Source organism: Physeter macrocephalus, chromosome 21, assembly GCF_002837175.3.
Source record: "Physeter macrocephalus isolate SW-GA chromosome 21, ASM283717v5, whole genome shotgun sequence".
NCBI lineage: Eukaryota > Metazoa > Chordata > Mammalia > Artiodactyla > Physeteridae > Physeter > Physeter macrocephalus.
Genome location: NC_041234.1, coordinates 114,095,595 through 114,113,076, shown reverse-complemented (window position 1 = coordinate 114,113,076; position 17,482 = coordinate 114,095,595). Strand labels below are relative to the sequence as shown.

Below are 17,482 nucleotides of genomic sequence, written 5' to 3'. Positions count from 1 at the left end.
CTCTGCAAAATATTTTAAAAATCACTGAGTCGGGCTTCCCTGGTGGCAGGGTGGTTGAGAGTCCGCCTGCCGATGCAGGGGACGCGGGTTCGCACCCCGGACCGGGAAGATCCCACATGCCGCGGAGCGGCTGGGCCCGTGAGCCACGGCCGCTGAGCCTGCGCGTCCGGAGCCTGTGGTCCGCAACGGGAGAGGCCGCAGCAGTGAGAGGCCCGCGTACCGCAAAAAAAAAAAAAAATCACTGAGTCATAACCTTTAAGGTATGTGAAATACATCTCAATAAAGCTGTTATTTAAAAATAATAACAGGAGTGACATCAGCAAGATGGTGGAATAGGAGGTCCCGCTCATATCCTCCCTCCACAACAATAACTGGGCAGCCATCCATGGACAAAAGCGCCTTTGTGGGAACTCTGGGATCCAGGTAGGAGGTTGCGAATCCCTGATGGGGTCCAACCCAGCAGAGTTGTTTTTAGAAGGCAGACACCCCCCAGGCAGCAGACTTGCCAACCATGATCCTGGCTACAGACCCAGAAACAGCTTCATAGCCCCTGTGGACTCACACCTCAGCCCCATTTGTCCTTGGTTCTATCACCAGCACCCTACAACAAGAGACCCGCGAGGAGTCATGCCCACTTGTGCCTCAGGTAAGAGGCCCACAGACCTTGGTCTTGGCTGTGGACACTGAAGTGGCCTGTGACCCGTCTCCAGCATTGCTCAGGCATAGTCTGGGAGCCCCTAGAGGTATGCCTGCCAAACTCGGTCTGACTGTAGGTTTTGAAACAGCCCTGTAACTGGGCTCTGGCCCCTCGCAGCTGCAGTCCACGAAGCAGTCCTGCCCACCCAGGGTCCCGGCAGAAGACACTCCTGTCTGTACCCCTGGAGATCCTAAAAGCGCCCTAGAAGTAGTCCCCAGCCCCTTCTAGCCATAGTCAGCAAGAAATCCTGCCTGCCTAGGAACCCACCTAGGGACTCAGCAGGACCATCCCAACTTAACAATTTGTTGCAGGCTCACTGTCTGAGGACCGAACTGTGAACACGGGAATTGACCCTTGACCCAGTGCCACCCTACTGAATAAGGTCCTGGAGGCAGTCCCATCCACCCAAAGACCTGATAAGATCCATGCCTAAGCCCCTGGTAATAGGCCTGCCAACCGCAGACTCCCCTGTGGACCCAGCAACAGCCTCATAACCTGCCTCAAACCCAGCAAAATTGCAATTCCAGAGGTAATCCCATCAGCTTGGAGAGGCAACAGGAGAAGGTATATATACTTGCTACAGTAATCAAGACAGTGTAGTACCAGTAAAGGAATAGACAACTAGATCAATGGAACAAAACGGAGAGCCCAGAAATAGACCCACATGAATATAGTCAACTGATCCTTGATGAAGGAGCAAAGGCAGTACAATGGAGCAAAGACTGTCTTTTCAACAAATGATGCTGGAACAACTAGACACCCATATGCAAAAATATAAATCTAGACACAGACCTTACACCTTACACAAAACTTAGCTCAAAATGGATCACAGACCTAAATGTAAAACACAAAACTATAAAACTTCTAGAAGATAACATAGGAGAAAGCCTACATGACCTTGGATATGGCAATGATTTTTAGATACAACACCAAAGTTACAGTCCATGAAAGAAAGATTCGATAAGCTAGACATCATTAAAATTTTAAAGTTCTGCTCTGTGAAAGACACTGTCAACAGAATAAAAAGATAAGCCACAGACTGGGAGAAAATATTTTTGAAAGACATATCTGATAAAGATTGTTATCCAAAACACATGAAACCCTTAAAACTCAATAATAGGAAAACAGACAATCCAGTTTAAAAGGGAGCCAAAGACCTTAACAGGCACTTCACTGAAGAAGATATAGAGATGTCAAGTAAGCACATGAAAAGCTGCTTCACATCATATAGCATCATCATTGTAAATTAAAACAATGAGATACCACTACATACCTATTAAAATGGCTAAAATCTGGAACATTGACAACAGCCAATACTAGTGAGGATGTGGAACAACAAGAAATCTCTTTCATGGCTGGTGGGAATGCAAAGTGATACAGCCACTTTGGAAGACAGTTTGTCCATTTTTTAGGAAATTAAACATACTAAACACATGATCCAACAATCATGTGCCTTGGTATTTAGCCAAAGGAGTTGATAACTCATGTCCACACAAAACCCTGCACTCAGATATTTATAGCAGTTTTATTCATAACTGCCAAAACTTGGAAGCAACTAAGATGTCCCTCAGTAGGTAAATGGATAAACAAACTGTGGTCCATCCAGACGATGGAATATTATTCTGCGCTAAAAAGAAATAAGCTATCAAGCCATGAAAAGACAAGGAGGAATCTTAAATATATATTACTACGTGAAAGAAGTCCTTATGAAAAGGCTACATACTCTAAGATTCCAACTATATGGCATTCTGGAAAAAGTAAAACTGATACATACAGTGAAAATATCAGCGGTTGCCAGGGGTTGGGGGGAGGAAGGGATATATAGGTGGAGAACAGAAGATCTTTAGGGCAGTCAAACTACTCTGTATGATAATTCTAATGGCGGATGTCTTATCAGTCCTGTCATTATAAATCTGTCCAAACCTACAGAACGTACAATACCACGAGTGAGCCCAAATGTAAACTATGCGCTCTAGTTGATAATGATGTGTCAAAGTAGGGTCATCAATTGTAACAAAGGTACCACTCTGGTGGGGGTGTTGATAGTGGGAGAGGCTATGCTTGTGTGGGGGCAGGGGGCATATAGGAAATCTCTGTACTTTCTGCTCATTCTTGCTGTGAAACTAAAACTATTCTAAAAAATAGTCTACTTTAAAAATAGGGGAGGGCTTCCCTGGTGGCGCAGTGGTTGAGAGTCCACCTGCCGATGCAGGGGACACGGGTTCGTGCCCTGGTCCAGGAAGATCCCACATGCCGCGGAGTGGCTGGGCCCGTGAGCCATGGCCACTGAGCCTGCGCGTCCGGAGCCTGTGCTCCACAATGGGAGAGGTCACAACAGTGAGAGGCCCGCGTACCGCAAAAAAAAAAAATAAAATAAAAAATAAAAAAATAAAAAATAAGGGAGAACATAGCTATGGCAAACGGTATGCATCCTGACCATCCGTAACATAATTGTGAAATGAGCACCAAAGTAACTGTTACTGTCCCTGAGGGGGCTGTGTTATTGGCCATCAGAAGTGAAATACTAAAACCTGCAATGAATTGGGGTTAAAAAATGTGGTGAATGAATTAAATCAAAATTCTCTACAAATCCCCAAACTAAATGACAATGGAGCAACACTCAAAGAACTCTAAAGACAAATACATTCTAGATCCTGTATATGGTTCTTCATTGGAAAAGGCGAATGAATGAAAAATTCACACTTATAAGGACTCAAAAATTTTGAACTTGTTACTTTTTATGAATAAACCATTTGAAGACCTGTAACAGAACTTTAGAAAATGAAGCAAAATTACTTAACAGCAGAATACACACTCCTTGGGTGTGCACATGGAATATTCTCTAGAATCAACCATATATTAGTACACAAAACAAAACTCAGTACATTTAAAAAGACTGAAATCATACAAAGTCTCTTCTCTGTCCCCAGTGGAATGAGATTAGAGTCCACTGCAAAGAAAACAAAAAACTTTGAAAATCCACAGTGTGTGGAATTTGAACAATACATTTTTTTAAAAATGAATATTGGGTATTTATTGTTGCATTAAGAACTGTACTGGCTGCTGAGAAGTATAAGACGCAAAGAGTTACAGTCTAGTTAGTGTAATAAGAACAATATGCTCTTAAACAACCAATGGGTCAAAGCAGAAATCACGAGGGAAATTAGAAAGTACTTAGAGATGAATGAAAATGACAACACAACATGCCGAAATTTATGGAATGCAGCAAGGGCAGTGATCAAAGGAAATTTTACAGCTGTAAATGCAAATCTATAAACTAATTTTACATCTTGAGGAACTAGAAAAAGAAGAAGAAAACTAAAAAGAAGAGCAAACTAAACCCAAAGCTAGCAGAAGGAAGAAAATAATAAACATTAGGGTGGAGATAAATAAAATAGAGAAGAGTAAAACAATAAAGAGAATCAACAAAACAAAAAGTTGATTCTTTGAAAAGATCAACAAAATTGACACACCTTTAGTCAGGCTGACAAAGAAAAAAGTAAGAGAAAGAAGGTGAAAATAACTAAAGTCAGAAATGTAGGGACATAACTACCAACCCTACAGATATAAAAAGGATTATAAGAGAAGACTATAAATCAAAAAAATAGATAATCTGGCTGAAACAGACAAATTCCTAAAATATACAAATTATCTAAATTGACTCAAGAAGATAATAGAAAATCTCAACAGACCTGCAACAAGTAAAGAGATTAAATCAGTAATCAAAAACCTCCCAACAAAGAAAAGTATACGACCAGATGGCTTCACTGTTGAATTCTACCAAACAAAGCAGAATTATCAACAATCTTTCTCAAACTCTTCCAAGAAATTGAAGAGGAGAGAATACTTCCTAACTCATTCTACAAGGCCAATATTACTCTGATACTAAAGGCAAATAAAGATATCACAAGAAAAGAAAATCATAGACCAAATATCCCTTATGAATAAAGATGCAAAAATCCTCAACAAAATATTAGCAAACCAAATCCAACAGCAAATTAAAAGGATTATATACCACGATCAAGTGCAATTGATCCCAGGGATGCAAGGATGGGTCAACATAAGAAAAATCAACCAATGTAATACACCAAAGAGGGATAAAAGCACATGATTATCTCATATGATGTAGAAAAGGCATTTGACAAAGTTTATCACTCTTTCATGATGAAAAAAAAAAGACTGGTAAACAAGAATAGACAGGAACTTTCTCATCATGACAAAAGGCATTGTATTAGTTCACCAAGGCTGCCTTAGCAAAGTACTGTCTCATAGTTCTGGAGGCCAGCAGTCCAAGATCAAGGCGTCAGCAGAGTTGGTTCGTTCTGAGTGCCGTGAGGAAGAATCTGTTTCATGCCTCTCCCATAGCTTCTAATGGTGTGTGTGTGTGTGTGTGTGTGTGTGTGTGTGCGCGCGTGCGCGTGTGTGTGAGTGTACACATGCATTAATACATATAACTAAATGATGTGTAAGTGATTAAAAATAAGTGAATGCATGCTATAGTACGTCAGAGAGTGTAAGTGCTCTGAAGAAAAATAAAGCAGGATAACAGGATAGGGAGTGTCTACAGGGGTTACTGTTTTTCATGAGGTGGATAAAGTCTCTCTGGTAAGACAAAATCTGACAAGAGACCTGATGAATACACTGGTAATTTAATCTTTGCAAATATCTGGAGGAAAAGCATCCCAGATGAAAATAATACAAAATCTTTGAGAAAGGAAATTGTTAGTCATGTTTGAGTTGCAGGAAGGAAACTATTATGGCTGTAAGTGAAATGAACAAGGCGGGCAGTGGGAGGAGATAAGGTCAGAGATATAAGAAGCCAGATACCGTGAGAACAGAGAAAGGCCATGGGATTTTGCTCTGAATGAGATGGGAAGCCATTGGAGAGTTGAAAGTAAAGATGAGACATGAGCTGTTTTATATTTTCAAAGGATCACTTTCTCTACTTTGTGGGATGAGCATAGATGGAGAAAAAGCAATTAGGTGGCTACCACACACTTTCATAGGTAGTGATTTAGACAAGGGTGTCAGTGGTGTAGTGGTGAGAAGTGGTCATAATCTGGATATATTTTGAAAGTCTAAGTGGTAAAATTTGTTGGATTTATTATGAGGTGTGAGAGAATGAGAGAAGGCAAAAATAACACTATTTTTTTGCCTATGCACCTGGAAACATGGAGTTGGCATTTATTGAGATGGAGAAGGTTTAGAGAAGGGACTGGGAGCTTAGTTTTGATATACTAAGTTTGAGATGCCAATTAGACATCCACGTGGAGATGTAGACAGTTGTATGTGAATGTCTGGACTCAGGAGAGAACCTGGGTGAGAGATAAATACATTTCGGGGACCTAAGTTTATAGATGTAATTTCAATCATGGGGCTAAATGAGTCACCTAGGATTCAGTGTAGATAGAGGACAGCATAAGTCCAAGGACTGGCTTGATGTCCTCAGCATTAAGAGGTTTGGATGAGGACACAGAGGTAACAGATGAGGCCAGGAAACAATGCTCATTGTGGGAGGAGGAAATATAAGGGAGACCGATGTCCTGGGAAGCTAAAACTGTTTCAGGAAAGTGGGAATACGCAAATTGCATAAAAGTAGTCAACCAGATCTAGAGGTTAATTCTTCCAGTATACACAAATTTTCCCTGCTGGAAAACCGCATTCTTTCACTGATGGCTCCAAAGTTATCCTGTGGGAAATAATTTCCATGGTACATTAAGTCTACAGTCATGATGCTGACCAAAAAGGGAGTGAATGAAAATGGGATCAATGTGATTGGAGCCCTGATGTTTCACTGTCCTGTGACCATTCCCCCTCCACTTTCTTTTTTCTTTTTTCCCCTCCACTTTCATTACAAACTTTTATTCCTACCGTCGATTTTCCTGAATAACAGTAAATGTCACATTTTCAGGTCAAGTTACTAAGACAAATGCCAGGTATTTAGTAACAGTTAACATTTTGAAAGACTTCAGAGAAAAACCGCACATCTAGATCACTCTAAAAATTCTCCCAGGAAAATCTGGCTCTTTAACTTGATGATTCGCCCCCTTGGGGACATGAATGCATTATTACTATTTAACATATCAATTTTCAGACTGGGAAATATTTCTATTTGATTCATTTCCTACTCATAATTATGTTTGACTATTTTTTTTTGGAGCATTTCCATTTTCTTTTCCTGTTGGCACTGTGCCAAGTAACTCTGGCATTTAGAACAAAAAGCTGTGTGTTCATTTTATTACCCTAGATTGAATTTGTAAACGTATATTTATACCTGGGTCATGTTTCATCTCCTTGAACCCATGTTCATGTTATAGGCTCTTTCTATCTCATAGAACGTTTTTGTAAGGTTTCTATTGGCTGCTTCTTTCACCATTGTTCCATAGGAAGTAATGAACTGGAGGGAGCTGGCTGACAATTCTAATCCACTCATTAAGTCCCATTACCTCAGCAATGTAACTGATTATTGGAGATTACATTTTGAATGCTTCTTAACAACTTGGTAACTTTCAAATTCAGAAGCCAAGAGAGAAAGTTAACTGAAAAGTTAACTAATATCAAAAGGAATATAAAGAAAACAATAACTGACCTTAACTCATTTTAGGAAACACTCAACCCCAGAAGACTTACTGAAAGGGATTCATTATTAATAAAGCTACCATCTATAAATCATCTACTGTGTGGCAGGTACTTTACTAACACCCTCTCATTTAATACTAAAATAACTCTGCCAGGTAGCTCTTATCCTCCAATCACAAATGAGGAAACTGAGGCACAGAGAAGTTAATAACCTGCTCAAGAGTACACAGATAAACAAGAGGTGGCACAGTTTCCTCACCTTTTTCATGATTGTAATCAAATAACACCTTCTTGGTGAGGCCTTCGCTACCACACCCTGCAGCATACCCTTTCCTTTCCCCTTATTTATTTTTATCCATAGAGCTTAGCATCTAAATTACTATAATTCACTCATGTATTCCATTCATTGTCTGTCTCCCTCCTCTACAAGATCAATCTATGGGGCAGAGCCTGACACATAGAGGGGTCGAGATAAGTATTCCTTGAAGATGTGGACAGGGATCCAGGAACCAGGAGGGACTCGAGCAGCAGTAGTAGAAGTTAGTGTGTATATTTAACTACGATCTCCTTATTTGACATACTGGATTTTAAAGAGGTGAGGAAGTGGTAGTTATTACTCTGAACACAGAGTTACAGAGAAGGAATTATTTTCCTTATTCTATCCCCTAAGCACTTATAAAAGGAATGAGATCCAGCAACTGAAATCAAGAGCCCAGCAAAGACAGTGCGCCTTTCTTGACGCACCCCCCCGCAGCCCCACCCCCTGGGCAAGGCTTTGTGGAAAGCACACTAAAGGGATGTCCTGCACTTGGATCTAGTGGTGTGATGAACTGAACCAAACTTGACATTGATAACAGCCCGTGAAAGAGCCTTTGCCAGGAAATTTACCAGAAGTAACATTTTTCTCAGGAATAAATCAAAAGAGCAGAATAAAATAATAGACTTTTACAGTCTACAAAACAGAAGACTTAGACTTGGTCAGAGGTCTTCTCTCTATCTCTTTGGTGAGAGAGCCAAAAAAAAAAAGAAAAGAAAAGAAAAAGAAAACTTAATCACAAGTGTAGGGGGTCACTCTTGGAACAGAAAATGCACTCATTTTTCTGAGGTAGAAAAGAAAGATTGGGGACATTTTGAGGTGGGAAAGAAGGAAGTTGACAGTCCAAGTCAGTAGGACTCAATCACCTTTGAAAGTGGCTGAGAATTTCACTGGCTGAAAGGGTAAGGGCGGGGAGGGTGTGACGATTCCCGGTGCCTCTGTTTCCTCCCGTGTACTATGCAATTGAGAACCTTGCCAGGCCTCACTCAGCATTTTTATGAGGCTCAAAGAGCACACTCCCTGAAGACATGTTCTCTAACAGGTTAATTTGTATTTCACATGAGGATAATGAACAGTCTATTCTTTAGAAGCAGCAAAGGAAATACAGAATTTCCCCAAAGGATAATTCATGATTCACCAATGGTAGAGTCCTAATTCAGAGGCAGTCAGGTCCCAGTATCCCTGGGTCTCTTAGGAGTGTTGAAAAGAGAATCTAGGGCCTGACCCCGCACCTTCATCATCTTCATCATCCCGTATCTAGGACTCCTATGGGAGGACAGGAAGCCAAGGAGGGGTTTGTCAGAAACTGCTGAGACACTGTCTGTCCCTTGTGGGGCTAACTGATCCCGCTAAAGATGGGGTAGAGGCTGTACTACTCTGCACTAGCGGCTGGGTTGACAGCATGGAGGTCTTGCCCTTCACTCACCCAGCACTTTTCTCTCCTGTATCACAAAGGCAGAATGGAGCTTGACAAACAAGAAGAAAGGCTGGTAGTTTCAAACTGCAGATAAAATAGCTAGTATCTATTTTTAGACTGAAGTTATATTTGAGAAAACACTGATTCTTCTTTTGTTTTCACAAACAACCTGTTCCATCCTGCCAAGGTTGGAACATGTGCTTAAGTAATGGAAGAAAAACTAAAAAGGAAATAGATGCTTTGTGCCCATTTCCTGAGCAGGGGGAGGAGTAGTCTAGTTAGAAACTATTTGAGAGAGAGCAATCATAGGTTAAAATAGGCTCCAAGGTGTACTTTTACTTTCTTCCTCTTGATGTTTTTACAGAAAACTATTGAGGGCATTTGGAGGATTAACGACACATATTGCAGTGTAACTGTGCAGGTCTAATGTGTCAGTCCATTTTCTAAACTCTCCAAACTCAGATAAAAATACATCTCAGCATTTACCACAGGATACCTCTTACTCTTGGGATTTTTGTACTTGTCTTTTCCTTTAGACTTAAAGTTTCTTGAGGGCAAGCCTTATATAGACTAAGTACTTGATGAATCAAATGAAATTTTCTTATCTGTACATGTATTTGTTGTATTGTAATAATAAAGAGGATATTGTAGAAAATTCATAATAAACAGACATGTTTATACCCTGATTATGTGAGTATAAATTGATGTACATTCATCAAATGTAGTTCGGTAATATGTTTCAAAACGTATAATGTATCTCGTTTTTGACCCAGTGAATCTGTTACCTGTAATTCATTCTAGAGACATGCTTGTACATATAGGTAAAGACATATGAATAAACATGAAAATAGAAACATTGTTAAACTACAGATAACTTAAATGTCTTAAATAGAATAGCAGACTTAAATAGAAGTCTGCTAAAAAATAGCCATCTATTTTCTTTTAAAATACTCTTTTAAAACTCAATTCAAATTTTTCCCAGACTTGCCCCTTCAGTATTAGTTTTGGGAGTTAATTAAATTTGACAACAAATAATGTCTTCTCCTATTTGATAATTGCCTCTCCTCTTTCCAAACAGGATGCCTTTCTGCTCTATTCTTTTTTTTTGAATCAAATGAAATTGATAAAGGATGCATTAGATTGAACAGAAGTGAAGGAAAACCAGAAAGTAGTGTCAAGAGTGATCAGTTAAAGACAAAGGGAAACAGGCATGAAATCGACCCATGTGAGGGGATCCTACATGAAAAAACAGGAAGAAAAGTCACACAAAACATACACAATTCCTGCTCTTGTTGGGCATCCAATAGAGGATGAGATAGGCATCAAAGAACTCCTTACACTAATGATTACAGTAAGTCCCCTACATACGAAGCTTCAAGTTACGAACTTCCAAAGATGCAAACGTGTGTTCTCATGTCCAATCATGTAAGTCAGTTCACGTGTCTGGCATACATTGTCACATGCGTGCATCCTCTACAACTGGTTGTGCTTTTGTGTATTTTACTGTAAGCACTGTATAGAGTACAGTAGTACAGTATCTTTATTTCAAGCCCAGGATGTCTGGAAGCAAGCATAAAAGCGGTGGTGATGTAGCTGGTACTACTGTACTTTTCAAGGTACTGTAGTACTGTAAGATTAAAAATGTTTTCTTTATTTTTTGTGTTTGTTTTTTATGTATTATTTGTGTGAAAAATATTAAAAACTTACTACAGTACAGTACTATATAGCCAATTGTGTTAGGTACCTAGGCTAACTTTGTTGGACTTACGAACAAATCGTACTCTCAGAACAGAACTCGTTCATATGTAAGGGACTTACTGTACTCATATGTTTCCAAAGAGTAATGCAGTCTGGAAGTAATGCACACTATAAATTTCTTATTTCGCATCTTCCTGATAAAGGGATTCTTTCAGCTGCTGAATTTAAACAGTAAATCTCATGTTTCATTATTGAAATGACAAAGGATTTAGAATATGACATCAACTTAGTTGATAAAGCAGCCGTAGGGTTTGAGAGGATTGACTCCAATCTTGAAAGAAGTTCTACTGTGGGTAAAATGCTGTCAAACAGCATCGCATGCTACAGAGAAATTGTTTGTGAAAGGAAGAGTCAATCAATGCAGCAACCTTCATTGTCATCTTATTTTAAGAGATTGCCACCCCAGCCTTCTGCAACCACCACCCTGATCAGTCAGCAGCCATCAACATCGAGGCAAGACCCTCCACCAGCAAAAAGATTACGACTCGCTGAAGGCTCAGATGATGGTTAGCATTTTTAAGCAATAAAGTGTTTTTTAATTAAGGTGTGCACATTTTTAGACATAATGCTATTACACACTTAATAGACTACAGGATAGTGTGAACATAACTTTTATATGCATTGGGAAACCAAAAAAAGCTGTGTCACTCACTTTATTGTGATATTTGCTTTATTGTGATAGTCTGGAACTGAACCAACAATATCTCCAAGGTATACCTGTATTCGAAAGCCATAAAAATATGATCCTTGAAAGGATTCTGTTCCAACAAGAAATCCTGGAAATACTTTTCTTCAATCAAACAATACTCACCCATTAGAGAAGGATGACTATTGAGTACAGTGGCTGTTGAGAGGTAATTCAACATTTAATTCCTGACATAAAAGAATGATGAATGCAAGCCAACATTCTGTGTTTGGGATCACCTCCACTGACTTGCTGCCCCTGCCTATAAAATAAAAAGTTTGGCTCAAACCAACGGATGCTACCAGGTTTCCTTTCCAAACCTTATCATTTTAAACAACAGGTAACTCCAATGTTTGCAAGGGAAGAGAAGAACAGAGCATATTAAATTGTTGAAATGCTTTCAGGCTTTGTTTTATTTTGACCTTTATTTGCTTTCTCTTCCTCTTCCAAGGATAATGTATTGCCTCTTAATGCGAAAGCTAGAGAGGTAACACCTAACTGGTAAATGCCAGCCAGTAGCATTCAAAAGAATGGTCTAATTTCATGTTTGTGGAGTTTATCTTTAATTCTGAGTAGGAATAGGGAAATTATGGGATTTCTGTCCTCATTTTGGGGAATAATTAGTTTGCTTTTATGAAATAAATTCCTCATGTTTACAAAATAAAAACTTCAATACATAGTAGGTGAAATGCTATAAAATGGTTCCATTTCTATGCCTTCTGAATGCTTTCATTTTCAACAGATCTCATTTTTTCCTATTAAAAATATTGCTTTACATGGAGATTTATTATAATTAGATTTCTGAGAAAATGTCGCTGCAATGAAATCATTCCAAACTTTAATTCTCCTTCAGGTACAAGATTTTGTCTTATTTTCCTCTTGATTCAGAAATCAGCAGTTTACCCAAATTAAGCATTTTGTTTGAGGGTTATGTTTCATTCGGCGGGAATTTTTAGGACTTCAAGCCCAGGAGGCAGCATCTCAAGTAACCCTGAGAGAACTACTCCGAGGAGGCGAGGGGGGCGCTAGGATATACAGGAGTTTTGTAACAAAGGGCAGGTAGTCGGGAACATCAAAAGATTATTGTTAATTAAAGAAAACCAGATATGTCAAGTTAAGGAATTTAATACTTTTCTATAGATAAACATTTATTATAGTCCATTCAAATTCATTCATACCTCTCACAATTTGCTCCATTAATATCTCATTTAAGGAAGTATATAGAAAACAATTATCTTTGCATTAGGATGCCGTCATCCACCCCATTGGCTGAAACATCCAAATATGCCCATTGTTTTGTTTTGTTTAACATCATTATTGGAGTATAATTGCTTTACAATGGTGTGTTAGTTTCTGCTGTATCACAAAGTGAATCAGCTATACGTATACATATATCCCCATATCCCCTCCCTCTTGCATCTCCCTCCCACCCTCCCGATCCCACCCCTCTAGGTAGTAACAAAGCACCAGAGTTCCTTTAATCATGACAAATTCTGTGGGAACCACTTAAAAAGTTTTTAGAACATTCATTCTTTCATATCCAGAATCTATATGTCTCTAAATGTGCAGAGCATTTCTCAGGAACTCTATGTACTCAGGAAATTATTTCAGTCTCTTTTAGCCCTCTCCACCCAATACTGGCAAAGTAGAAATGCAATATGCCTAAATATTCAGCCATGACAGCAAGAATATTCTTTGAGCCACAAGTGAGTAAATTTAATAATTCAATTCTTATTATTTTGATGACACCGTCCTACAAAATGCTGAAAGCCTAAATAAAAAGCCCTAACACAGATAATAAAATATATCTTAAATACTCAAGTCAAAACTGAAGAAGCTTTAGTTCAATTAAGGCTCAAACTTCTGCATCACTTATCCTTCCTCTTCCTCTATCATTTTTCGTGCTTTGTCATTTGTTCAATCCTGTAGAATCATCTTAAATGGATGTTTTGCATCTCTCCCTTCCTTTCCCTTCCTACTACTGTTCCTACTGCATCCCTATTAATACCCTCTCTCTTCAAAGAGACAACAATTATTTCAACTATAATGTAATTAATTATTTTAATTATTTCCCAACCTTGCCTCTGTGGAACACTGGGTTCCATGAAATAGGTGACACTCAAAAGAAGTTCCACTTGAAACACCCTCCTACACTGTTGGTGGGAATGTAGATTGGTGCAGCCACTATGGAGAACAGTATGGAGGTTCTTTAAAAAACTAAAAATAGAGCTACCATATGATCCAGCAATCGTACTCCTGGGCATATATCCGAAGAAAACCATAATTCAAAAAGATACAGGCCCCCAATGTTCATTGCAGCACTATTTACAAAAGTCAAGACATGGAAGCAACCTAGATATCCATCAGATGAATGGATAAAGAAGATGTGGTACATATATACAATGGAATACTACTCAGCCACAAAAAAGAATAAAATAATGCCATTTGAAGCAACATGGATGGACCTAGAGATTATCATACTAAGTGAAGTAAGCCAGACAAAGACAAATATCATATGATATCACTTACAAGTGGAATCTAAAAACATGATACAAATGAACTTATATATAAAACAGAAATACACCCATAGACATAGAAAACAAATTTATGGTTACCAAAGGGGAAAGGGGGGGAGGGGTACATTAGCAGTTTGGAATTAACATATACACACTACTATACATAAAATAGATAACCAACAAGGACCTACTGTATAGCACAAGGAACTATACTCAATATTTCGTAATAACCTATAAGTGAAAAGATTACAAAAAGAATATACAGATATACATACATATATATATAACAGAATCACTTTGCTGTATACCTGAAACTAACACAACATTGTAAATCAACTATACTTCAATAAAAAAATTAAATTAAATTTTAAAAAAGATAGAACATACATTGAAATTTGCTGTATTTTAGAATAAAAGTATAAATAGCAATAAAAAAAATGTTCCACTTGAGTAACATGGTGTTAAATGTGTTTCTCTATTGCAGTATTTCTCAGACCCTTTAAAATGCTAATTTTATTGACTAGGTAACCTATGTGCAAGGCACTAGGCTAGATCTTCTTATATTATTCCCTTCAACAATGTTGTTGTTATCTCTTTCACAGATTACACAGCTAGTAAGCGGTAAAGCCAGAATTTAATTCCAGCCACTTCTCACTCCAAAATCCCTACTCTTTCCATATTTCCTTCTTCACGCTGAGACATCACATCATTTCCTCAAAGGTCATGAGGTACTCATTAGCTACATGTTTTTCTCTTAATAAAAAAATGAACATTTTGATATTTTTAATAGAGAGAAAATTAATTTTGCTTTATTATGGAGTTGATACTGTAGAGTATCATCTTTGTATCAGACAATATGATTCAAATTTTGTTTCTGCAAATTACTAGCTGTGTAACAAAGGATAAGTCCTTTAATCACTTAAAACTTATTTCTTCATTTGTACAATGGGTAAAATATTTATTTCAGGGGTATATTTGTCAGGATGAAATATGATTATGTAGGTAAAGTCCCTGGAACAATTTGACACATAGTAAGTATTGAATTATAATGTTATAATTAATAAATAACAGTAGAGACCTTCAAGATGGCAGAAGAGTAAGACGTGGAGATCACCTTCCTCCCCATAAATACATCAGAAATATACCTACGTGTGGAATAACTCGTACAGAACACCTACTGAACGCCGGCAGAAGACCTCAGACTTCCCAAAAGGCAAGAAACTCCCTACGTACCTGGGTAGGGCAAAAGAAAAAAGAAAAAACAGAGACAAAAGAATAGGGATGGGACCTGCCCCTCTGGGAGGGAGCTGTGAAGGAGGAAAACTTTACACATACCAGGAAGCCCCTTCACTGGTGAAAACGGGGGTTGGCAGGGGGGAGCTTCAGAGCCACACAGGAGAGCACAGCAACAGGGGTGCAGAGGGCAAAGCAGAGAGATTCCCGCACAGAAGATTGGTGCCGACCAGCACTCACCAGCCTGAGAGGCTTGTCTGCTCACCTGCTGGGGCAGGTGGGGGCTGGGAGCTGAGGCTCTGGCTTCAGAGGTCAGTTCCCAGGGAGACGACTGGGGCTGGCTGTGTAAACACAGCCTGAAGGGGGCTAGTGCACCACAGCTAGCTGGGAGGGAGTCTGGGAAAATGTCTGGCACTGCCTGAGAGGCAAGAGACCATGTTTCAGCGTGCGTGAGGAGAGGAGATTCAGAGCACCACCTAAACGAACTCCAGAGATGGGCACGAGTTGCGGCTAACAGAGCAGAAATGCTAAGATTGCTGCTGCAGCCACCAAGAAGCCTGTGTAAAAATAAAAGCATAGGTGACTGTGGATAGCCTGTGCATCCCGCCACTGCCAGGGGCCCGTGATCCAGGGACAACTTCCCTGGGAGAACACACGGCACACCTCATGCTGTTGCGATGTCACGCCAGCCTCTGCCACTGTAGGCTCGCCCCACGTTCTGTACCCCTCCCTCCCACCAGCCTGAGTGAGCCGGAGACCCCTAATCAGCCACTACTTTAACCGCCTCCTGTCTGAGCAAAGAACAGATGCCCTCCGGCAACCTACACAAACAGGCGGGGCCAAATCCAAAGCAGAACCCCAGGAGCTGTGTGAACAAAGAAGAGAAAGAGAAATTTCTCCCAGCAGTCTCAGGAGCAGTGGATTAAATCTCCACAATCAACTTGATGTACCTTGCATCTCTGGAATACCTGAATAGAGAACGAATCATTCCAAAATTGAGGCGGTAGACTTTGGCAACAACTGAAGACTTGGAGTTTGCTTTCTGCATCTAATTTCTTTCTGGTTTTATGTTTATCTTAGTTTAGTATTAGAGTTTATTATCATTGGTAGATTTGTTGATTTGGTTGCTCTCTTCTTTTTCTTTTTTTTTTAATATATAGATATATGTACATTTTTCCTTTTTCTCCTTTTGTGAGTATGTATGTGTACGCTTCTCTGTGAGATTTTCTCTGTATAGCTTTGCTTTTACAATTTATCCTAGGGTTCTGTCTGTCCGGTTTTCTTTTTTTTTTTCTTAGTATAGTTTTAGCACTTGTTATCATGGGTGGATTTGGTTTTTGGTCTGATTGCTCTCTTCTTTCTTTCTTTCTTTCTTTTATTACATTTAATTTTTTAAATTTTTACTATTTTTTAAGCTTTTCTTTTAATAAGTTTATTTTATTATTTTATTTTTCTTTCTTTCTTTCTCCCTTTTCTTCTGAGCCATGTGGCAGACAGGGTCTTGGTGCTCCGTCTGGGCATCAGGCCTGTGCCTCTGAGGTCAGAGAGCTGAGTTCAGGACACTGGTCCACCAGAGATCTCCTGATTCCATGTAATATCAGACTGCACAAACCCTGTCAGAGATCTCCATCTCAATGCTAAAACCCAGCTCTGCTTAACGACCAGCAAGCTACAGTGCTGGATACCCTATGCCAAACAACTAGCAAGACAGGAACCCAACCCCACCCATTAGCAGAGAGGCTGCCTAAAATCATAATAAGGTCACAGACAACCCAAAACACAGCACCAGACACAGACAGGAAGCCTAAACAACCCACTGAACCAACCTTAGCCACTGAGGGCAGACACCAAAAACAACGTGAACTACAAACTTGCAGTCTGCAAAAAGGAGACCCCAAACACAGTAAGTTAAGCAAAATGAGAAGACAGAGAAACACACAGCAGATGGAGGAGCAAGGTAAAAACCCACCAGACCAAACAAATGAAGAGGAAATAGGCAGTCTACCTGAAAAACAATTCAGACTAATGATAGTAAAGATATCCAAAATCTTTGAAATAGAATGGAGAAAATACAACAACATTTAAAAAGGACCTAGAAGAACTATACAGCAAACAAACAAAGATGAACAAAACAATAAATGAAATTGAAAATTTTCTAGAAGGAATCAAAAGCAGAATAACTGAGGCAGAACCTGTAAGTGATCTGGAAGAAAAAATAGTGGAAATAACAACCGCAGAGCAGAATAAAGAAAAAAGAAAGAAAAGAATTGAGGACAGTCTC

At 39.2% G+C, this 17,482-nt stretch overlaps 1 protein-coding gene across 1 annotated transcript in view; it reads left to right on the top strand.

Annotated features, from left to right (window-relative positions):
• Nucleotides 1-444: 444 nt before the first annotated feature.
• Nucleotides 445-17,482, top strand: part of LOC102996333 (peptidyl-prolyl cis-trans isomerase A-like) — a 62,247-nt gene continuing 45,209 nt past the window's right edge. The window contains exon 1 of the mRNA XM_024128122.1: nucleotides 445-646. Within this exon, the coding sequence (XP_023983890.1) occupies nucleotides 445-646 (202 nt within the window). The remainder of the gene's footprint in view (nucleotides 647-17,482) is intronic.